General features: G+C 30.9%; 2 protein-coding genes across 2 annotated transcripts; both read left to right on the forward strand.

The window, feature by feature from the left end:
- The first annotated feature begins 1,504 nt into the window (after positions 1-1,504).
- Positions 1,505-15,151, forward strand: LOC109795794 (Cleavage and polyadenylation specificity factor (CPSF) A subunit protein). Its single transcript, XM_020355334.3, has 15 exons — positions 1,505-1,882; positions 2,110-2,244; positions 2,405-2,484; positions 2,644-2,727; positions 4,615-4,699; positions 5,006-5,166; positions 5,310-7,254; positions 8,292-8,602; positions 9,763-10,078; positions 10,226-10,381; positions 10,800-10,938; positions 11,568-11,644; positions 12,921-13,060; positions 14,142-14,250; positions 14,514-15,151. Exons 1-15 carry the CDS (start codon positions 1,715-1,717, stop codon positions 14,706-14,708), a joined length of 4,101 nt encoding a protein of 1,366 aa, XP_020210923.1. The 5' UTR covers positions 1,505-1,714; the 3' UTR covers positions 14,709-15,151.
- A 5,044-nt stretch (positions 15,152-20,195) lies between these two features.
- Positions 20,196-22,416, forward strand: LOC109796504 (strigolactone esterase D14). The gene is made up of 2 exons (XM_020356174.3): positions 20,196-20,886; positions 21,676-22,416. Exons 1-2 carry the CDS (start codon positions 20,495-20,497, stop codon positions 22,112-22,114), a joined length of 831 nt encoding a protein of 276 aa, XP_020211763.1. The 5' UTR covers positions 20,196-20,494; the 3' UTR covers positions 22,115-22,416.
- The last annotated feature ends 2,017 nt before the right edge of the window (positions 22,417-24,433 follow it).

Here is a 24,433-nt window from a genome sequence, read left to right on the forward strand (position 1 = left end):
TCACTATCAACATGAATAACTCAGTCTATTACAACATAATATCATCTTGAACACTAGCACACCAACAACTCAAAATTTTCAACACAACAACTACATGCATCATCACGCATTTGAACTAAAAGATATCCTGTAACATATGGTAAATAATTTAAGTGACTTGACCCTACCAAACTAATAACATAAGGTATTTTTTTGATTTGCTAGATCAACAATAAATTGGATATCGATCCACAACACAATTATTGATCAAGCCTAAGATGAAGACATGGTCTTCGTTGATTTTGATTATTACAAATAAACTTGAAAGATAAGAGTGCAACTTGTAATTTTTGTTTTGTGGTTTAAGTCTCTTGAAAGAAAAGAGTGCAAGTTGTATATTGTTTGTGTGTTTAAAGTTTTGTTACTTATATACTTTGTGATTGATAAGTAACTTAGCCTTTTACCTCCATGTAAATGGTGATTGATGAAGAAAATAAGTTTTAAAATTGATTAGTACAGATAAATGGTATGAAAATTGAGATATTGAGTTTTCACTTAAAATAAGCGATTATCTTAAGTAATAATCGATTATTTACTATATTTTTTTAATAATTTGAGAAATGGTTATTGTAATAATCGATTATTCAATAAAATAATTGATTATTCCAAAAACTAATTTTTGGAATAATTAATTATTTTTCAAAATAATCAATTAATTTGTCATTGATTAGTTTTCAAATTTGCTAAAAGTAAAATATTAAATTATCCATGTAAATAATTGAGTATTTATGTCAGAAAATTCATATATATAATTTTCACACTTAGAATAGAAAGACCTAAATCTTTGTGATATATTTTTTGAAAATACTATTTGAGAAACATTTTTTTTTGTAACAATGAGTTTTGTAACTTTTGTAATAACTTCAAGAAAAGATTTAAATATTAGAATTGATCATCATATTCATGGAGTGAAAGGATGAGCTATTTTGGTTGATTAACCTATTATAAAATCGTAAAATCATTTTATAAATTATTTAAATTAATAAAATAAAATATTAAATAATTTTTAATTTTTTTTTAAAATTTGTAAACTTGATTTATATATTAAAGATTTTAAATTTAATAGTTAAATCTTAAAAATTAATATAGAACATAAATTATTAAAAAAAAATAAGTTTATGTATACTCATTGATAGAGTAAAAAGATTCTTTTATATATATATATATATATATATTTTGACGAACATTGAATCAACAAGATTTTATAAAACTCAACAGAGAAACCATGAACACAAAATATACGGCACTAATAGGATAAATAGAGTGATGTAATCTATACTAATAGAGGATTACGTGTCACAATTTTTATACTTATTTTATTCTTAATAACTTAATTTTTTTATATGTAAAAAATTGATATAAATATTAAAATAGTAGAAAATATTATTTTTTCTATTTTATTTTATACAAGACGGTGAGTGTCTTTTTCTCTAGCAATATAAAATAAAATAAAAATAACGTGTCACCGTTTGCTCCCATCTAGTGTATTTGGGAGACATGAATGCAGAGCAAAACTGAAAGGAAGGGAAAGGAAAGCCCTCTTATTCTCGTTCATCTTCATCTGCTACTGAACACTTCGAACTGTGTGCATCGCGTTTCATCTCAATGAACGCTATTCCGACTCTCCAATTTTTCTGCGGAGAGATACAATAAACTCAAACAAACCTAATCGCGAATGGCGGTTTCCGAAGAAGAATGCTCTTCCGCCAAGTCAGGTCCGTCTTCGTCTTCCTCCGCCTCGCGCTGCTACCTCTCCAAGTGCGTTCTCAGAGGCAGCGTCGTTCTTCAGGTTCTCCACGCTAACATCCGTTCTCCCTCCTCCAACGACGTCGTTTTCGGCAAGGTGAGGTTCTTCTCTGCTATTTGCCTCGACGCAAATCTCACTAACTTATTCTGTATCAGTGTTACTGCTGCCGCGTGCTGTAGGACTTTACTTTGGCGTAATTAACTTCGTTTAACTGAACTAAGCTGTGTGCTGTGCTTATTATCACTTGCTCCTGTTATTTTGATTAGGATTAGGATTATGAGAGCTTGTTATGTAATGTTGCTTCTGTTTGTTTGTGGTTTCAGGAAACATCCATTGAATTGGTGGTTATTGATGAGGATGGGAATGTGCGATCTGTGTGTGATCAGCCTGTCTTTGGCACCATCAAAGATCTTGCCATATTGCCCTGGAATGACAAATTTCGCGCGCGTGATCCACAGGTGTGTTACTCATTTCCCTACTCTGGCTAAGGAAATCACTGTCTCTGCCTGTGTTGATTTGAATGAAATTTGTTGTTGTGAATGTTATGTGAGTGCATATATATATATTTTTTTTATTGTCAAGGTTGGGTTTTATTTAGTCCTTTTTTATTGTTTGCAGCTGTGGGGCAAAGACCTTTTGGTTGCTACATCTGATTCTGGGAAGCTGTCGTTGCTCACATTTTGCAATGAAATGCACAGGTTCGTTCACCTTGTCTTTGTCTTTTCTCCTTTTTGTTGTATCGGTACAAGGTATTAATGAGCATTAATGCATGGTTAGAACATGAAAAGCGAACCACCTTTTATGAAAAAATAATTAATTTGTATGAACCTTTCTTTTTCTTTTATGCATCTTTGTAGGTTTGTTCCTGTAACACATATTCAGCTATCTAATCCTGGAAACACATTGGATCTTCCTGGAAGAAAGCTAACAGTTCATTCCAGGTGATGTATTTTCGGGTCACAAATTCTTGAAAAGCATTTATTTTGTCTTTCCTGTTATCTCAGTTTTGTGTTCTGGTTGGTCCCATTCTGCAAGCATGTACTAGTTGCTTCACATATTAGAAATAATAGGGAAGCCCCCATAATTGTTCTACATGAACTTCTAGGCCAACTGCAAGCGCTACTTTGGTTGATAATAAACAGGTAATATGGCTAATAAGATCTCCAAATACTCTCCAGATTTTAAAATCTACTTTTATAATCACATTCAGATACTTTTTAAAGTGTTTGGGCCACCTGAGTGTAATGGCCCATTTCAGGTAGGGGAACCCAACTCAAAACTTTCCCTTCTTTCTGTTGGTCTTGTCCCTGATTGAAATCAATGCCCCTTCCTTTAAGTATTACTATTTCTATCAGTTAGTGTCTATAAATTGATTTTTATAGTTAGTTAATTTTTATAGTTAGTCTCTGTCATCTATAAATTGATGATTTCTATCAGTTGTAACTGACTTTGACAGAATCAATTACACAGTTTATTTTCAGTTACATGATCAATCTGATGTCCCTTCCTCTAAGTACTACTATTTATATTCTATCCTCCTATCTAACAAAACTCCTTCCTGTTATTTATTCTGTTACAATTCATGGGGTTTTAATTCCCTGTTGTACCCCTCTTCCTTCTAACATAAACCTTCTCAATGGGAGATTTCTTAATAGGATTTTAGGTTAGAGAGAGAGAGAGAGAGAGGAATTCTGTATGTAAAGTATATTTTTTATTCTGAGTATGAAATACAATTAGCCTAGTATATATATATAGGCAGCAGGTCCAACTAACATAAAACAGAATCTGTAACTAACTTCTAACAAAAAAAGGAAGAAAGATACAGTGCAGCAGGCCTCATAGAAGGAGCCTGTACCTACACGACTTATGAAAACATAAAAGAGTACATTTATTTATTCTATTCTAATATTTCTTATTCTTAGTAATACACTTATCACTAAATTTTAAACTATAGTATTAAGTTGTATTCATTTTTAAACTCAACTATACTGATATTTCCTTTTTTAACACCATATTGTTGCAACTAAGATTCTTTACTTCCAGTAAAATGTTTTAACCAATTTTTAGACATTTGGCTTCATATGTTTCATTGATTGTATAAAGCTTTTTATAAAGCATCAGTGGATTAAATCTAAATCCTTCCGATAAAACAGTCCCTAATAGTTAATTAACTATCGGTTAACTACTCATGGGTGGCATGTGTTGCTAATACAATAGAGATCTATTTTTATAATTTTTTGCCCAAGATATGTTCTTATTTACATAATGAGAAATGCTATCAAAACACTACCATCGACTTGAATTTATTGAAAAATCACTTTTTTTTTTTGCGATTGCATGTTATTTAATGAGTCTCTTGATTTTGTAGTTTTTGATAAATTTTAATCAATAGTAGAGTGTGTTAGAGGGTGTGTTCCTAGCACTCCTCTTACATAATAGAGTGCATTTTTGGATTACTTCTGTCCATGGCCAACTCTCTTAAAAACTTAGCTGTTAGGTGAAGGTTCATGAATGATTTTATATCTAGCATGGCACTTCGTGCAAGAGTCCTTTGAGCTTGAAGTGTTGACAATGCTTGTGCCCATCTTGTGTTGGAATTCAACTTTTATTTATAAGTTTGGAAGCGAGAAGGATTGAACTCTTAACCACATGGTTTAAGAGGTTGGATAACATGTCAAGGTCCTACTCTTCTAAAACCTTAAGCTGTTGGATGAAGGCTGATGAATGGTTTTATATTTGGAAATGTTAATTGGACAAAACAGAAAAAGCATGGTACGCTTTTCTTGTGAATATTACTAGTACTAATTCTTGTGATTCTCTTTCTGCAGTGGTTGTTTTATTGCTGCCAGTGCATACGAAGATCGGCTGGCTTTGTTTTCTATGTCAATGTCCAGTGGTGATATCATTGATGAGGTCCAAAATTACTATACCATCCTGCTTTTTAGAAATGCTTAATGTTTGTGTTAGCAAAATGCATGTATGAATATGATAGAGGATTGTTTTTTTTGGTGGTATAGGCTATATATGGTATCCAACTAGACATACATTTGAAGGATCTAACGTGTTGGTTTCCTTTATTACCCTTTAATTTCATGATGTTCTTACTTTTAACAGTATATATTATTCTCATATGTGTATTTGCTAATTTGTCTACTTTTGATAAATTGATTCTTTTGTCTGGAGAAATATGCTTATATGATCTTTTTCACTCAACTCCAGAGAATTGTATATCCTTCTGAAAGTGAAGGAACAACAAATACTTCCAGAAGCATTCAGAGAACCAGCATACGTGGTACTATTTGGAGCATCTGCTTCATTTCACAAGATTCCAAACAAGAAAGAAAGGAGCATAATCCTGTACTAGCTGTTATTATAAATAGGTATAGTGATACATAAGTTTCCATCTATCAGGTGTTTATTCTAAGTCTTGAAGGCAGCTCTATAATGAAATTTAGCTTCTATTTCTGCTGTCTTTTTGTGAATATGATTACTTACTGAAACCATGCATTTTTTTGCCCTACAGGAGGGGAGCAGTTCTAAATGAATTATTATTATTGGAGTGGAATGTTAAAGCACGTAAAATCTTTGTTATTTCTCAGTATGTTGAAGCTGGACCTCTAGCATATGACATTGTTGAAGTTCCTAACTCTGGGGGACTTGCATTTCTATTCAGAGCTGGTGATGTACTCTTAATGGATCTTAGAGATCATCGCAACCCATCCTGTGTCTGCAAGACTAACTTGAACTTTTTACCCAATGCTATGGAAGAACAGCCTTATGTGGAAGACTCTTGTAAACTACACGATGTTGATGATGAACGCTTTAGTGTTGCTGCCTGTGCTTTGTTGGAGCTGAGTGATTATGATCCTATGTGCATAGACAGTGACAATGGTGGTGCTAATTCGGGTTATAAATATGTATGCTCGTGGAGTTGGGAACCTGAAAGTAATAAAGATCCCAGGATGATCTTCTGTGTAGATACTGGGGAATTTTTTATGATGGAAGTTCTTTTTGATTCCGAAGGCCCTAGAGTTAATCTGTCCGAGTGTCTCTATAAAGGTCTACCTTGTAAAGCACTTTTGTGGGTTGAAGGTGGATATCTAGCTGCTCTTGTGGAAATGGGGGATGGTGTGGTCCTGAAATTGGAAGATGGAAGACTATGCTATACAAATCCTATTCAAAACATTGCACCCATCTTGGATATGGTAGTCGTGGATTATCATGATGAGAAACATGATCAAATGTTTGCTTGTTGTGGTGTGGCACCGGAGGGATCATTAAGAATTATTCGAAATGGTATTAATGTAGAAAAACTACATAGGACTGCTTCTATATATCAGGGGGTAACTGGTACTTGGACCGTCCGAATGAAAGTTACTGATTCACATCATTCTTTTCTAGTTCTATCATTTGTTGAGGAAACCAGAATATTGTCAGTTGGCTTAAGTTTTACTGATGTAACAGATTCAGTTGGTTTCCAACCTAATGTTTGTACTTTGGCATGTGGCATTGTGACTGATGGTTTGCTTGTTCAAATCCACCAATCTACTGTTAAACTTTGTTTGCCCACTAAGGCTGCTCATTCTGAAGGTATCCCTTTGTCCTCTCCTATTTGCACATCTTGGTCTCCCAACAACGTGAGTATCAATTTGGGGGCAGTTGGGCATAATTTCATAGTTGTGTCAACCTCTAACCCATGTTTTCTTTTTATACTTGGGGTTAGATTGCTATCAACTTATCAATATGAAATTTATGAAATGCAACATTTGGTACTGCAAAATGAATTATCATGCATTTCCATCCCTGGACAAGAAATTGAGCAAAACAAATCAAATTCATCCACTTCAGAAAATAATAGTAGCATTTCTTCTTTTCAAAGTGGAGTGGACATCAATAAAACCTTTGTTATTGGCACGCATAGGCCTTCCGTGGAAATTTGGTGTTTTGCACCAGCTGGAGGAATTACGGTAGTTGCTTGTGGGACAATTTCATTAACGAATACAATAGGGACTGCTATAAGTGGTTGTGTACCTCAAGATGTACGACTTGTATTTGTTGATAAGTATTATGTTCTTGTTGGATTGAGGAATGGAATGCTCCTTCGCTTTGAGTGGCCGGCAGAACCATCTCCTTCATCACCAATAAATATGGTGGATACTGCCTTGTCTTCTATAAATTTGGTAAATTCTGGGTCTAATGCTTTTGACAACAGAAATGACCTTCCTTCCACGCTTCAATTGATTGCCATTCGTCGGATTGGCATCACTCCAGTTTTCTTGGTGCCCCTGGACGACACTCTTGATGCTGATATAATTGCTCTTAGTGATAGGCCTTGGTTGTTGCATAGTGCAAGACACAGCCTTTCCTATACTTCCATCTCATTTCAACCATCCACACACGTGACTCCTGTTCGCTCTATTGAGTGTCCAAAAGGAATATTATTTGTTGCAGAAAACAGTTTACATCTGGTAAGAAAATCATATTACAGCATTGCATGCTCCCACATTTCTTTATTCCTTTATTTGGTTTCACTTTCTTTCGTAACTTAAAACTGCATTGAAGATGCTTGTAGACTGTAGATTTAAAAAGTGTCCATTTCATTTCTTACATAATTTTTAGGTTGTCCCATTTCATTTCTAACATGGTTTTTTGTGGTCCTGCTTCTTAATGGTGTCTACTGTCTACTAGTTATTGTTCCTATTTTTTGAGTCAGGAGGATAATGTCACACCCTTGGGACTTACCTCCAATACATGTATACAGGAGGAGGTCTGAAATGGAAAGTATGGACATTAGACTAATTTTTGGGGCAGTAGTAAGTAGTAACTGAATTATGAATTGTTGGGGAAAGACAAATGATGAAATAGTTATGCAGATGGACAGCTGACAATAGGAAAGTGGGGAAGGGATAGTTATGGAAGATTTGTAAGAGAGGGAGGGAGGATATATGAAGGGGTGGGGGCTGAGGGGAGGTAATCATTATGTAAAACATGCATTATTTATACAACAACACTTTTCTTTCTATCTTTGTCCATCATATCACCCATCGCATCACATGCTTCTCTCTCTTTCGCTCATAAGATTTGTTGGACAAATAATATTATTCTATGTAAAATCATGGAGAAAAGTTCTCGGTGGTGCTATTCCCTGGTCTCTGGAGAAACTGTTGTCTTTTTGTTTTGGTTATCTTGTCTACTGTTTTCTGCATTTGAATTCCTATAAACCAGATGATTGCTTCTTCATTTCTAGGATATTGTCTTCTGAATATTATTAGTTGATTTTCAGTCTGTAACAGATAAGTTCCATTATTTATATGATTCAGATTACATACTCAGTAGTCAATGCAAAATGAGAAACATATAGTTTTTTGGTCATTGGAGTGATTTCTCTCCCCTATTTTGCCATTTTTTCTCGCCAAGAAATAACCACTTTTCATTTCTTGTTACATGTTTTGTTTTTCTTATCTACGTTGCTGTCTTATACTGTATTTATCACTTGATGCTTTAGGTGGAGATGGTCCACAGCAAGAGACTTAATATGCAAAAGTTTCATTTAGAGGGCACTCCACGGAAGGTCCTGTATCATGATGAAAGCAAGATGTTGCTTGTGATGCGGACTGAACTGAATTGTGGTACATGTTTGTCTGACATATGTTGTGTGGATCCCCTAAGTGGGTCAGTACTGTCGTCTTTTAGACTTGAACGTGGAGAAACAGGAAAATCCATGGAACTAATAAGAATTGGAAGTGAGCAGGTGCTTGTTGTTGGAACTAGTCTGTCTCCTGGTCCAGCTATAATGTCCAGTGGTGAAGCTGAGAGGTATGACATTTTGCTTTCCTTATATTTTTATTTTGATATTTTCCTATTGTTTTATATCACAAGCTAATTAATAGGAATTTCTTTCCTTTTTACTATCAAATTGACAAATTTCTGGTTCCATATCTTTCCTGAACTGCATATGACCTTTATGACTTAAAATGAGCTAAGTTGCTATTGAGCTTCTCGCAAGTTCCCTCTCAAGGAGCTTACACATATCAACTCACCAAAAGAAGAGTTTGGCTCATGCTTCAGTGATAGCTAAGTCCCACAAGTGTGCAACATTTCAATGTGTATGCTTAAGAATAAAGATTCCCTGTATAATTGATAAATTAAGCTTTATGTAATAATCCATAACCTCCAGCTCCCTCACTTGCCTTACTGCCCTTACATCAGCCAATATAAGACATAAGTTAAAAAATTTTGTTTTTCCTCAATAAAGTTTCATACTGTAAAGGGGGTCATTAGATTCTTCTGATCAGGCATTCTCCTTTCCACCCAGCATAATGGTATATTTATATTCAAGAGTAATACAAAGATAATTAATGCCAAAACAATATACAAGAGAGCAATTAAGATTTAAGATACTACAAGTCCCAATATGCATTGAACCTAGCTATACCAAGTATCTAGGTTACATATAAAAGTAAACATAGAAGCTCTTATCTCCTAAAATACTCCTATTTCTATACTTTACAATGTGATATGTGGCATTTGTGGCTTGTATATTGCATCACAAATATCATTGTTTGAATAAATAAAAATGACAATAGAGTGCATTCAAATGTCAATGTTGAGTTCCCCAAACTAAGTTTAGCAATGATTAATAAATGCATGTAGGAAGTTGTTTGGCCTCCAAGAAACTCTCTTTCTACATCACCAATTTAGGTATGATAATTTTGGAATGCATGCATCAAAACTTTTATTTGGCTGCCTTGTTAAGGGAAATGTCATAGTGGCACAGTGCCAGGGGGCAGGGGTTAAGCTTTTGAATTTTCTAAAATCTATATAGAAATATAGATGTTTTACATCTTTATATTTACTTGAATAATCCTGTAGTGCATGTATGATGGTGAAACATGTTAACATGTTAATACTGTTGTCATGGAAATTTATGCACTTCATATTCATTACCATATTCTAACATGTTGCTTTTTTTGCAGTTGCAAGGGCCGACTTCTTGTTCTCTGTCTTGATCATGTGCAAAATTCAGATAGTGGTTCAATGACATTCTGTTCAAAAGCAGGGTCATCATCTCAAAAAAATTCACCTTTCCTTGAAATAGTTACATATGCTCCTGAACAGTTATCAAGCAGTAGTCTTGGCAGCAGTCCTGATGATAATAGTTCTGATGGCATCAAACTCGATGAAAATGAAGTATGGCAGTTCCGATTGGCTTATGCAACTAGGTGGCAGGGAATGGTACTTAAAATCTGTCCTTATCTTGATCGTTACTTCTTGGCATCTGCTGGCAATGCTGTAAGTTGCAATATCTTCCCTTTTGTCCATTCATTGTCACTTGTTTACTGTTCCATTCTTTCTTACGTTCTCTCCAAATCAGAAGGTTTTGTATGCATTATCTACATTTGGTTTACATACTCATTATGTTCCTTTTGTGCTATTCAGTTCTATGTTTGTGGTTTCCCTAATGACAATCCCCAAAGAGTGAGAAGGTATGCTATGGGAAGGACGCGTCACATGATAACATCTTTGACTGCACATTTTACTAGAATTGCAGTTGGTGATTGTCGTGATGGTATCATTCTATTTTCTTATCATGAGGTGGGTGGTGATGACTCCCTATTGTAAATTTTTTTTTTTCAAACTAAAAATTAAAGGAAAAAAGAGGAAGGTTTGTTTGTTGTCGGTTTCAATTATTGAGGTTAACTTATTAAAGTTATCCTTTCTATTCCTTTCCTTCTAACAAAATATTGTATTTGTTCCTCGTATGCCTCTCTTCATTGCCTTCTGTATTAAAGTTATATCATGATTGAGGCGTGAAAAGAGAAGAACTCATTGGCATGCTGCATTGCATGTTTCATGTTCTTCATATCCCCTTTATCTTTGGTATTGATTTCTTTAGTTTTATGGATTTCTTCTTTCATTTGCATCTTTCTCTTCCATCTCAGTAAAGTCTTTTTTATGAAAGAAAAGGTTATCTTGTATGCTGAACTTGTTTAGTTTGTATCTTCCATGATAGGAAGAAAAAAAATTGGTCCAACTTTACTCTGATCCATCACAGAGGATAGTTGCTGATTGCATTCTCATGGATGCTGATACGGCTGTTGTTTCGGATCGTAAAGGAAGCATTGCTGTTTTATGTTCAGATCATTTGGAAGGTTTGCTCGAACTAAGCCTTTTATTTGTGTGATTCAATTGCTTATTTGCCACTTTCTAACCTAAGGGTTACTGTCTTCCTTTGAAGTTTTAATTTCTATGGGCCCAGGGTTTTCAAAATATGAACTACTGCGTTTTGCTAGTTGCTACTAATCAAAATATCCATTTATGTTACTTCTGGTTGTTAAATTCAAATTCAATGGAAGAACATCGAAACAAATTCTATTAAAATATTATGCCTGCTAATATTAATGTGAGTAGTCTTCCCAATTAATGGTGAAATTAATACCAAAAAAAAAAAGAAAAATACAAATTCATTTGAGAATAGGTATAAGACATTGTAGTTTGTGTACGGTAACTAGCTTTTTCCACAGCTTGAGTACCACTCATCTTTCATTTTGAGTGGATTCTGTAGTTTGTACCATGCTTAATGATGTTTATGGCTTTATGTTTAATAGGGATGATATGTTAGTATTGCCTGTGTTTCATATTGCAATGGACCATGCTGTTTAAGATTTTGAAAGAAACCTATTTTTATGTCATTTGCAAGCTTAAAACTATTTGTTCATTTGTTATATTCCCCCTCAAAACAAGATTCTAACCATATTTCGTTATTGCTTACCTGCACCAGACAATGCAAGTACAGAATGCAACTTAACGTTAAGCTGTGGTTATTTCATGGCTGAGATAGCTATGAGCATCAAGAAGGTATATCCTTTAAATATCCTGGAAGAATGGTTAGTAATATGCATTAGATCTCATCAACTTTTATAGAAATTTAATTTGTTTGAACTTTGAAGCAGCAGTTGCCTAGTGCAGATGCAATGTGCTGTAATCACCATAATGATGTGAATTACTCTGCAAGAGATAGTTTTGATATTACATCAGATACTACTCGCTATTCACTAAAATGTTCAATAATATTTGTGTGCTATGCAATTGTGAAGTTGTGCTAGATTGTGGCTCAAAAGTATCAAATGAACTTAATTGTTTTCTTTTTATTCTTCAACTTTAGTTCTTCCTTTATGTGATTTATGCATGAAAAGTGAATATTCATTGGCTTCTGATTCAACAATAATGGAAATGATGCTATACAGATGATGCTATACAGCTATAGTGACAAATACTTGAACTGGAATCCTAAAATAATTGTTAACGAAACATTGAGGCACACGTTTGTTCATAAATATATATAAAGAAGTTAAACTCTTTGAAAATTCTTCTTATGTAGTCTTTGCAATGACTGACCATATATGTGTCCTGGTGCACTACCTCATGCTTCATGGTTGATATATGTTTTTCCCATTACAGTTCAAATGTGTTTTGGCATGATATCTTGGTCATTTCTTTACTTCGGATTAACTTCTTCACTCTTAGGACGTGGATAAGTTTTCATTGTTCATTTATTGTTTTTGGATTTGGGTTTTGTAACTTGCCAATTTATAACTACTCATCCCTTATGAAGCACCAACACATCTACAGTATGTCGTGTCAGAGTAACACGTTTTTGACACGACACTTGTTAGACACATGTCTATCAGTCTATATCATGTTACGAATTTTTTTTTTTTGGTTTGGATACCTCTCCGACACACGTTCAACACCTTTTTGACATGACTTAAACATGAACTAAGAGAGTGAGTTGACTCTTGCTCTTAGCTAAACACTTATTTAACACTTCTATTATTAAAAAAAATTTAAAAAGTCAATACTTATAACATTTTTTTTATCTATGGTGAGGCTTAACTTCATAAGAATCACTCATTCACTTGATGTTTTAACTTTAAGAGATATGATTCATTTTCTTAGAGCCACTATCATATAAAAATTGTAAAGCTTACATATACATGCCGTGTCTCCGTGTCTTACTTTTTGGATATTTGTTGTGTCTTGGTGTTTGTGTCGGAGTCGGTATCCCCTCTTCCCCTTTAATATGCTTCTACGTGTAATTTAGATGCAATTTATGTTTTTTATTTTATTGCAGGGCTCTTATTCTTACAGGCTTCCAGCTGATGATGTTTTGCAAGGTGGCAATGGCCCCAAGACAAATGTTGATTCATTACAAAATACTATTATTGCCAGTACCATGTTAGGAAGCATAATGATCTTCATCCCTTTATCAAGGTACCAATCTATTTTGGCTGTAATTCTCGAGTCTCGACAAATATGAAGGTGAATAATTGTTAGGTTCAGTTTGGCCATTGCCTGGAACTTGTTCTCATGTACACAAAGGTGGTTGAGATAGATTTATTTTCGGTCTAGGCTTGGCCAATTGAATACTAAGATCTTGCAGTCCATGTTAAAAACAATTTTTATAGGATATTTTTATTAAAAAGTCATTTATTACTTTTGAGGGAAAACAAAAGCTTTTCTTATAAATTGTGATGTTAAGATATGTAGATTAAGCCGAAATATGGTACTCTTCAAAGTTTATTTTGCAGATCAGGCCAATTCTGAATCTGTATTTCTGCCTAATTTGCTTGTTTAGCCTTGAAAATTACATGAAATAGTGAGTAGAAACATTTTGAGTTCCATCTAAATCTTCACTTGCTCCTGCTATCCGTTGAGAATAGAATTGGCCACCGAGGATTCAGTTCAACTGAATATACGAATAAAAAGATAATATAGTAGCAGTTAATATTTATTCCCACACTGATGAGGGATTGTGTAATGCTCATTTGTGATGTTAGCATGTCATTTCCTTGTGTTTTGCTTTGTTTAGGAAATGTGGAAGTTAACAAACTTGGATTGTATTACTGTTGATACTTGTAATCGTAATACTTTTCTGTTTGTTGGGATATATGAATCGTATCTTAGATTATCCTGTAGGATTAATTTTCCTATTTCCCATTCTCTCTTAGGACTGGTTACCAAATTTCCTTATCTCATGATTTGTTTTCCTAAATAGTTAGGATTATGATTAGTATAAATAAGGTTTAGCGTTATATGTTTTACACACACATCAATACATTGGAATACATTTTTTTCGTGATAAAATATTATACAAAGTCTCTTCTCTCAATTCTTTCTCTAAGACTAAAATCCCCATAATTTCAATCGTGTTGAACTATTTAGATGCTGTGCATTGACATAATACTATCTTCAACTTTTAGTGGATTGATGAGTTTTGGGCTAGGGTTATGTTCTAGGGCTTTTGGCTTGGGTTTGAGTTTTGACATGTCTGAGAAACACTTATTGTGTGCAGGGAAGAATATGAGCTCTTAGAAGCAGTGCAAGCAAGACTTTTTCTCCATCATTTGACTGCGCCTGTTCTTGGAAATGATCATAATGAGTTTCGCAGTCGCGAAAATCGGGTAAGGACTTCATTTTATTATCTTATGATAATTTATTTTCATTTCATTTCCCTCTTTTTAAATAATTGCATGTACATAATTGCACACTGATTGATTATGGTTGACTCAATCATTACATGGAATAATAGATTTTGCCATTCATATCTTCATTTTACTAGCTTCCTAAGATTCATTCATTTATTTATTTTTTTAAAAAAAGAAACAACTATTTCCCAAAAAGAATATGTAGCCAAGCATGTTTGCTTACATCTATTTTATATCAGGTTGGAGTACCCAAAATACTTGATGGTGACATGTTGACTCAGTTTCTGGAGCTGACAAGCATGCAGCAAAAGATGATTTTGTCTTCGGAGCCACCAGATATGGTAAAACCAAGTTTGAAGCCACTCCTAGCCCCCCATGTTTCTGTCAATCAGGTGGTTCAACTTCTTGAACGAGTTCATTATGCTCTGAACTAAATACACCATTCATCCCCGTTGCAACTGTTTTTTACAACGGAACGCAGAACAGAGAGCATACATATGCAATTCTAAATAGTATCGTTCGTCAACAGTTGTATGCCTGCCTCAAGTGTTATCTGACTTGGAACATGTTATCCCCATCAACTGTGCAAAGCTAAGAATCAAGTGATAATGTTCCTGGTCGTCAACATCAGCTGCACAGTCAGCATGACAGAGTCTCTTGTCTCTGTATCTGTTGTATTTTTCAGATTTTATACTATAGGAAAAGGTCTTTGGCTCAATTAATTGTATATTAGTGGAATTAGGGAGAGGGGCATTCTTTTTGTTAGTTATTTTAAAATATTTTGTATATTTAATAAAATTATTTTCGTGTGATATGTTTCTTTGACCTTGTTCTTGTATAGTTTATTCATTAATCTCATTTAAGAATTTTCTTTTTAGAGTGTTGCTGCTTATAGTAAAGGCTATTTTCTCTGTCGTTGGACCTGCAATTGCTCACTACTGTAGATTGTAATGGTGCCGGTTTGTCTAGATTAATTTTGCTGCGTAGAGATATGTCGTACGGTGTGCGTATGCTTTCTCTCTCTCTTCCACACATCATAAAGAAAAAATAAATATACAAAGAAGGGAACAAAATGATCCTTACGATAATCCAATCTGTACGCAAATATGAAATAGCACATTTCTTCTAGTACTTGAAATATGAAGCAAATAAAATATTGAGATTATTATTCTGTATTTAACTGGAATTCTAATTGGAGGATGTTAGCAAGAGCTCTCACCAGACAACGGTTTGTAAAGTATCACCCATTTTAACTCTTTCTTCTAGTACTTGGAATTGTAAATTTTAATATTCAACTTGTGAAATAGAAGCCAATTATTTTTTATTTCATGGGAACTGGATTGAACTAAAAATTTGGGGTTTAGTTCATGCATTACACTTGGATGTAACTGTAATTTAAAATATCAGTTTTAAGCCCGATTTCTTATGTTAATTGTCAAGTTGAAAATCATCCCCCACCACAAAAAAAAAAAAAAAAAAAAAAACAAAACAAAACAGAACAAAACAAAACAAAGAAAATGATCCATGCAAAAGTAGGAACACACCAGTTGGTGTAGATTTGCTGAGTCTCTTTCTTGCTTTTTCAAAAAATGGATGCTCCATAATCATTTGACTATTTGAGAGGTTTGGAGTGTAGACATTTCCTGTGCAGGAATGTTTGACTTTAAAAGGCTTACGTTCGTGCTTTTTCATTGACAATCAAAGTGTATGTATTGACAATCTTCGGCATAACAAAATATCTAAATCCGTAGTCTTGCGAATCTAAAGCACGCTTACATCACAGCTACGTGATGTCGCTTCTAGAATTGCCGTGTCTCAATTGAGGAATGCCATAAGTCTCACCAACATTGCTTTGGACTGCAAACCTAAGGACTAAAAGATTATAAAATTTTACTATCCAACATTCCTTATATATACGAAGATTCTACTTTCCTTAAACTAAAAGAAGACACCATATAAAAGAGGAAATCCTACAAATACAATCATCACATTCTTTGTTAAACATCAAAGTGCCTTTTGCACGAACACTCGATTAAGAAGAAAATTCACTCAGAAGAAATCCAATTTTGGGCCCCAAACCCACGTAAAGAATCAAGTAACAAACACATCATACGAAGCTATGCAAGTTTCTCAGGATCGAATATCTCGAGTGACTTTATTGCTACGTCACTGGTTAAATGTTGCACAATTCTTGCATAATTCCATTCCCACCTGTATTTCGTTTATCACCTTTGACTTCTTCACATATAAATGACTCTTAGTTGTAGAAGCAGTCATCAAATAAAATTATAAAAATGTAATGCCATATTTAATGTTTGAAGCCGGCAAATGATTTCTATATAGGAATATTGTGTGTAGATATCGTAAAATGTCATGTTTAAATCCTCCAAGAAAGCAAAGATAAGAATAATAATTATTTACATGTTATTATAAGGCCGGCAACAATGAGTAACATGATCTTGTCAGCTGACATCAATCAACTTAAAAGGCCCGCAAACTTTATACACGTTATCTTTGAATAAATTTATCTAAAAATACTTATAACAAAAAATTAAATTAAATTAATTTCTTTAAAATTTTAAAATCAGTTTATGCATAAACTAATTTATAAAAATTATTTTATATTTAAAAAAAACTCTTTTTAACCTATACATAAATTCATTTTAACTTATGGAAAGTTATTTTTATTTTTTTCTTTGAAAATTTTTATCCAAACAAGTGCAAAGAATAATAATAATTACTATGGATATGCGACGTGTATAAAGTGTTTTTTTTTTTTTATCATTTATAATAGTTTAAATTTAAAATTTTGTGTAAATTCTCAACCATTAAGCTTACTCTGATAGATGAAAACAAGAGATTGTTTAATCAATAAAAAAATTACAATGGCACCACTAAAAATCAAATTTAAAAACTTGTAAATGTTATCCTAATGAGAGATTCGATGAGTAATATGCTAAAAAAAATAAAAAGAAAAAAGAAATTATAAGAGAACAGACTCCAATAATAAATTGGTTGGCAGCAAGTGTGTTGATTGCATTGATGCTGCTTTTATTGGGGCTGCAACCTAACTGTTTGTGCCGCACCACACACGAAATGCAGCTTATTACACTTCACATTACATTCATCTATGGATATTGAAATTATTATACACTAGTAAAGAAAATAACTTTATGTGCCTCAATGAAAAATTAAAAAAAGGTGGACATTTATTTTAAAATGGGAAGACAGTTTTTCTTTTTATAAATGTCTTTTCTTATTTCATCGTAGATTAAAAATTAAAATATAAAATAAGAGTATAATTAACTTTCTAAAAATAGACACTAAAAGAATATATCTCCTTTATATATTATTATAAATGTTATAGATTAAAAATTAGAACATAAAATAAGGAGTATAATTGAATTTATAATAATAAAAAAAAACATATCAATATACTAATTTAAATATTGTGTATTTGAATATTTGATTTACTCTTCTGGTGTACACCTTAGAAATTGTCATTTAACAATGCTGGTAAATATAACTGATAGGTTGCTCCAATGAAGCGCATCCAAACGTGTAGTAGTCTTGTTATTATGTGATAATGTGAATATTGTGTCTATTCAATGCAGTCACTAGATATAAATATATAATATTAACCAAAAAAAACTTAATTATCATATATTAAATGATAAAATAAAATATAACTTTCAAATGTTGGATGTGGCTGCAGAGTCTATTTGAACTGCAGGAATCCTGATTCAAGAATAATTGTTTAATGCAATCTTTCTCATATATTCTTTTAACTATAGTTTTTATTATTATTTATTATTATAGTTAAAGTTTAAACAGGATTAATTACCGATTACCAGAATCACTAAGTCCAGTAATAAGGAATTGGAACAGTGTACACAATGTTAAATTTAAACCATGTAGTTTTTAATATAATTTTGATGATAACAAAACTATTAAAAAAATATGATTTTAAAAAAAAAATAAAGATTAAACCTAGATCACATATTTCTACTATTCCAATTCCTTTCCTTCGATTACTAAGTTAAATAAGAAGGAATAAATATTCTTGTGAAATAGAATTTATATGAAGTTTAATTAATGAAAAGAATATACTACCTCCATTTTTAATTATTGGTTTTTTAGAAAAAAATTATTTATATTTATCTGTCATTTTCAAAATTTGAAACTATATTAATTATTATTTTATCAATTATACCTTTATATCTTACCTAAATTTTAATTTATTTGTACTTACAACTAACATACACTTATTATTGGACAAAAATATTGAGTACATAACATGAAACATTAAAGTTATTGTATGAAAAATATAAAAAATTATTATATTTTTTTATTTATGTATAACAACTTTAAACGACTGTTAAAAATAGAAGGAAGTGTTATTTTTTCTTAATAAAACGTTAAGGCCACATTCTCAAATTAACTCTTTTTGAACACACTTATTGATTAGTTGAAATTTATTGAAAAAAATGATGAGTTTTACACTTTATTTAATAATTTTTTCTTTCTTTCTCTGATTTTATAATTTTTAATTAATTTTAACCAATAAAAAGAAGCGTATTAAGAGAAATGTGTTTCTAATGCTTCTCATATATAACAATATAGTATATAAATATGAGTTAATCATCTATACACTGTCACTATAAATTTTTTTTACACTGACAATCAATTATATCCTTTAATTGTGCTATGTCATTGTCAAAAGTAAATGTGTTTACAGTGACATGACACAATTAAAGAATATAATTGGTTGCCAGTATAAAAAAAACTTTACACGAGCAGTGTATAGGTGATTAACTCTATAAATATATAAATACATTGCAATGATTTAATTAATATTTATTAGTTATTAGTTTTGATAGTATTTTATTAAATATAAATTAGTAGTAGATACTTAAATTTTAAAAATATTAAGAAAAAAAAATGAATATTACGATATCTTTATAGCTAGACAGAAATCTGCAATATCTTTGTGGAGTCATTGTCAAGGCTAAATGGTAACCTTTTTTCTTTTTCAGCCAATAGTTGGAACTTTGAAGGGATCCATGCAGCGGCGTAGCTTGAAGGAGCTAAAATTTCAATTTTAGTATCTTGAATTTTTTAAAATTATTTTGATTAAAAATATATCACTTTTGGTCTTGAAAAGTAATTTAAATAACACTTAAAAATAGTTATAAAGTATCATTTCAACTACTTTTAAAGTTTAAAAAGTGATGCATTTCAAAATTAGAAAACCAAAATCTTTTTTTTGGAGAGATTATCTAGAAAAATTTTAGAATAATAAAAATAATTTTTTATCATTGTATTTATCAAATAAAAATCTGTTGAGATCATGACAGTCTTAAACTACATGATAATTTATTACTTACATGACATTTAAATATTTAATATTCATCATTTATTTATAATTAAATGACTCATTTATTTTGATAATTTTATAAGTTGGGGGTGGGGAAGGCATGACTCACTCCCCCGGTCCCCAACAAGCTCCTCTCCTTATCCATATATATATATATATATATATATATATATATATATATATATATATATATATGTGGATATTAATAAAATTAATACATAATATCATGATAGGTTGACAAAGTAGTTACATATTATACACATGTTATGAAATAATCTCTAATTGATGAAAAATTTTGTATTCAATCTATGTTGCGTGTAAAAGTTCTTCAAATCAGCAATAATTACAGTAATATATACAAGAAAAATTTAGTACTTTTACTAATAAACTGAAAAAAAAAAAAAGAATACACATAGAAGGATAAAGGAAAATTAACACATCGGTGTGATAAAATAAAATAAAAAATTCTACGTATCATCTATGTAAAATTATTTTATACACTCATATTACAACGAATTAAACTCTAAACATTTGGTTGGATGTTATATTTCACACTTGGTTATAAAATTAATGTAAAAAAATCCTGCGAGTAGAATCACCCATCTTAATTAAAACCGAGTCATACAAAGTTTCTCGAAGTTGTGTAGAAAGTGACATGCAAGTGGCATATATAATGCTATCAATTAAGCACTTTTGACCATCTTTTTCACACTTTCGTTTTTCCAATTTTTGGGACCAGCAGGCTGTTATATATATTCAGGCTCCAAGTTTCCAACACTCTTCATCATAAAAATTAAGCATTTCTTTATTTCTTCCTTAACTTGCATTGCTTACTAAACAAACATGGCAACAGCGTGTAGTGGTTATGGTGGAGGCATAGCTCATTCCCTAAATGCCAATTTCTATGGAAATGGCACTCAAACCTTGATTCTAGCTCATGGATTTGGCACAGACCAAACAGTGTGGCATTATCTTGTTCCCTTCCTTGCATGCTACTTCAAGGTGGTGCTTTTTGATTTGGCTTTCACCCCAAACGTGAGTTCCTCCCTTTACAATCCAAACAAGTATTCAAGTTTTGATGGATATGCTGAAGACTTGGTTTGCCTTCTTGATGAGCTCAACTTGAAAAAAACTATATATGTGGGTCATTCTATGTCAGCCATGATTGGATGCTTAGCTGCAACAAAGAAACCACAACTCTTTCAACGTCTTGTCCTGCTTGCTGGCTCTCCAAGGTCATCATCTCTTTGTTTGAACATGTATTCATTTGTTCACATGTCAAAAATAATGCTTGCTATAATTTTGGTTCATGAAACATGTTGAGTAATATATTGACTAATAATTTGTATAACACTTTCTCTAAACTTATATATAAACAAAAAATATTTAATTTTATACAAATTTAAAAAAATTATTAAATTTTTTATAATTTTACATAGAATATATATCATAATTTTAAAAATATCTTTAATTACATTCATCATAAATAAATAGTGCTCTTATTTATTATTATAGAAATACTTTTGAATCACGAACATTTTGATTAAAATTTATTTATAATTTAATCTAAAAAATTTAAGATCCAAAGAATTTTTTTTTTATTTCTTTGTTAATATATTATGCAATGAAAAAATAGTTAAAAAAAGTGTTGTCATACAAATTAATTTTTTGTAAAAAAATAATTTTCTTTTATTAATTAGAATTTTTGTTATTGATATAACTTTAAGATAATTATATTATAAAAATTAACAAAATCACTGGACATAATAATGTTTTTTTGATGTAAATGTATAGGCTATCTACTCTATTTAAATTTTGTACCAAGAGTGTGCTAAAATTAAACCCTATATTGAAAATACACTTTAAAAAACAATATATAAGTTCCTCGGAGATTACGTGAAATTTCTTTTTTCTTTTTTTCATTTTTTGACTAAAACAAGTACTTGTATTAAATTTATAATTTCTTTGAAATTTCTTGTTATTGTTTTTGATCATTCAGAAAGTAATATCTTTTTATTGTTTAGGTACTTGGATGAAGAAGGATACGAAGGAGGTTTCAATAGATCAGAACTAGACAAAATATTTGAATCAATGAAGCAAAACTTCTCAGGGTGGGTACACACCTTTGCTCCAAACGCTATTAGTGCAAACAATCCTTCTGCAGTTGCTGAATTTGAACAGAGTCTGCTAAAAATGAAACCACAAGTTGCACTAAGTGTTGCTAAAACAGTGTTTCTAAGTGACCTTAGATGGGTTCTGCCACGAGTTCATGTGCCTTGCACCATAATTCAGACCAGAAAAGACCCTATTGTTCCTCTAGCTGTTACTTCTTACATGAACAAAAAATTGGGTTCTCATTCCAAAGTCAAAATTCTTGAAACACAAGGTCATTTTCCTCAGCTCACAGCTTACCGTTTGTTGTTGGAAGCTCTTAAGGATTCATTGTCATTGAAGTTACATTAACAAGTCTGAGCATTGAGATGTATAATTAAAATTAATGTTGTGAAGGCTAAAAGCATGATTAAAAAACAAAGGGGAAAAGAGGGTGATAAGTCTGAAAGTTTTGCATTGTAAGGTTACATCTATTAAAATTTAAAAGGAGTGGTGTTCTGAAGAAAAAAAAAACAAACAGTTATTTGGGAGTCTCTAGCTGTTAATTTTTGTGTTCTTAAAATTCCTTTAATTAAAATATTATGTTGTATTTTCATTCTGTTGCCTCTTTTATATATTAAATTTTTAATTAATAATTATAATTTATAATAACTAATGCTGAATATAAATAATTGCAATTGATATTATCTTTTTAATGGATCAAAATACATTCTGTTGTTTTATTTTTATATATAATTATGATTTACTTTAACTTTTTTTATTTAATATTGAATCTATTAAGTTTAACTTAAAATTAAATAAATATTTTTTTAAAATAAAGTGTGAAAAATTATTATAAATAAATTTAAATATATGGCTGGTGTAAAATTAAGAAAATAATATTTTTTTTGTTAATTACAAATTCATTCAATATTTTCTTCTTTTTTTTTGGTGAAAGTTGATTTAATATTTTATTATTTAAATAGAACTTTTATATAACCATTGACATATAATATGCACAATATGTTAAGTTTGAAAAACAGGTAATTTTTAAACTTATATTAGGACTTATATCTAATATTAAATGGTAGAGTAATTAATTATATAAATAAAATTAGAATATATGAATAGTAATGAAATAATTTTTAAACAGGATAATTTAGGAAAACAAACAAAAAAAGTAAAAGGAATAATAATATTTCTAAGTGTTTGAATTGATTATTTTTTATAAATGTTATCTTTTAACAATTTTCTTTAATAAAATGAATTAAAACTTTAATACCCGACCATTTTATAAAAGCATTGCTACAAATTAATTACAAAAACAAAACTATAATTTGGAAATGAAGGTTGTGCTGGTTTAACATCTTTCATTTTATTTTTGTGAACAATCAAATGGTTTTCCAACTTCCAAGCCCGAAAGCCCCGAAGCCATATAAACTAGCCCATACAAAGTCTATTCCTAATTCCAATGCACACAATCTCAGAATCCTATGTTTGACATTCACAAAAATAAATAAAAAATAAAAAAATAAAACTTAATTTAAGTCATCTACACAAATACCAGTACTAACTCTTCTAACAATGATTACCATTATAATTAACAAACGTATAAAACACAGTCCGTCATTCCGTTAATTATTTAAAATAATAATAAATAATAAAATTATATAATAATAAATAATTATCAAAAATACATACTATTACTTATGAATTAAGTAGGTGATTACTTATAAAATGAAAGAAGTTCAAAAATAAAATATATATGAGAAAGTTAAAAATGGTTATAAAGAGATAAAATAATTTTAAAAATGTGTATAAAAAAATCAATCACCTTTATTATCGTTAGGGTTATAGATATAATTGTTAGCAGTATTTTCTGCCATTTAATATACTCCACAATATAACTTAACAAATATTTATATTAAAAGAACTTTGTGTTTTTTTTTTCCAGCACTCTCGATTTTCTTTTAAAAAAATCCGCATATCTTGCTTTTTTCTATAATAATATTTACAAAATAAAAAAAAAAACACTTATTTTTTTATTTGACAAAAAATCAAAGATTATATTACAAACTATTGTGTTAAAATATTAAATGAAAATAAATTTTTAACTGGTCAATCTTTTTTTTTTTTTTTATAACAAAATTTTTTGGCACAATTAATTAATGTATTCAATTTAAGGTTGAATTATTTGAGCAATATTTGAGGTTAAGTTTTGGTAAAAATAATTCTTAACTAAATTTTACTTATTTATTGTCTGAGTCAGATTAGTTTTTTTAATGCTTTAAAAAATGTAAAAACAAAATAAAAAAATTTACGATCTAATATGTAAAATATATTTACATCAACTAACGAAAAAGAAACAAGTTGAGAAGGTTGTTTGTCCAAACTTTGATAGATCGGTCATGTGTGATATCATACTTTACCATAAAAATTGCACATGAATTAGTTTCTCGAAGGATATGTTTAAAGTTAACAATTCAATTTAAAGAAACAAAAATCGAATCCTCTTTATAAACAATTAATATGGTTGAAAAGAATTCTCATTTTCCCTAATTAACTTTCCAATGAAATTTGATTCGTAAATAAGGTTGTGAATATTATCATGTCAAAATTTCTAAAACCTATGAAAGCTACCCAATAACTTCGCTTTGAGGTTGGTAAAGACCCCACGATAACTCAAAAAAT

Source organism: Cajanus cajan, chromosome 6 (assembly GCF_000230855.2).
Source record: "Cajanus cajan strain Asha chromosome 6, NIPB_CcT2T_4, whole genome shotgun sequence".
NCBI classification, from domain to species: Eukaryota; Viridiplantae; Streptophyta; class Magnoliopsida; order Fabales; family Fabaceae; genus Cajanus; species Cajanus cajan.

Excerpts from the sequence above, each read along its gene's own strand:
- LOC109795794 (XM_020355334.3), top strand. The coding sequence starts at position 1,715 with ATGGCGGTTTCCGAAGAAGAATGCTCTTCCGCCAAGTCAGGTCCGTCT. Across the intron at positions 2,485-2,643 it reads TTTTGCAATGAAATGCACAG|GTTTGTTCCTGTAACACATA; the intron begins GTTCGTTCACCT and ends GCATCTTTGTAG. Across the intron at positions 10,079-10,225 it reads TGGCATCTGCTGGCAATGCT|TTCTATGTTTGTGGTTTCCC; the intron begins GTAAGTTGCAAT and ends TGTGCTATTCAG.
- LOC109796504 (XM_020356174.3), top strand. The coding sequence starts at position 20,495 with ATGGCAACAGCGTGTAGTGGTTATGGTGGAGGCATAGCTCATTCCCTA. Across the intron at positions 20,887-21,675 it reads CTGCTTGCTGGCTCTCCAAG|GTACTTGGATGAAGAAGGAT; the intron begins GTCATCATCTCT and ends TTTATTGTTTAG.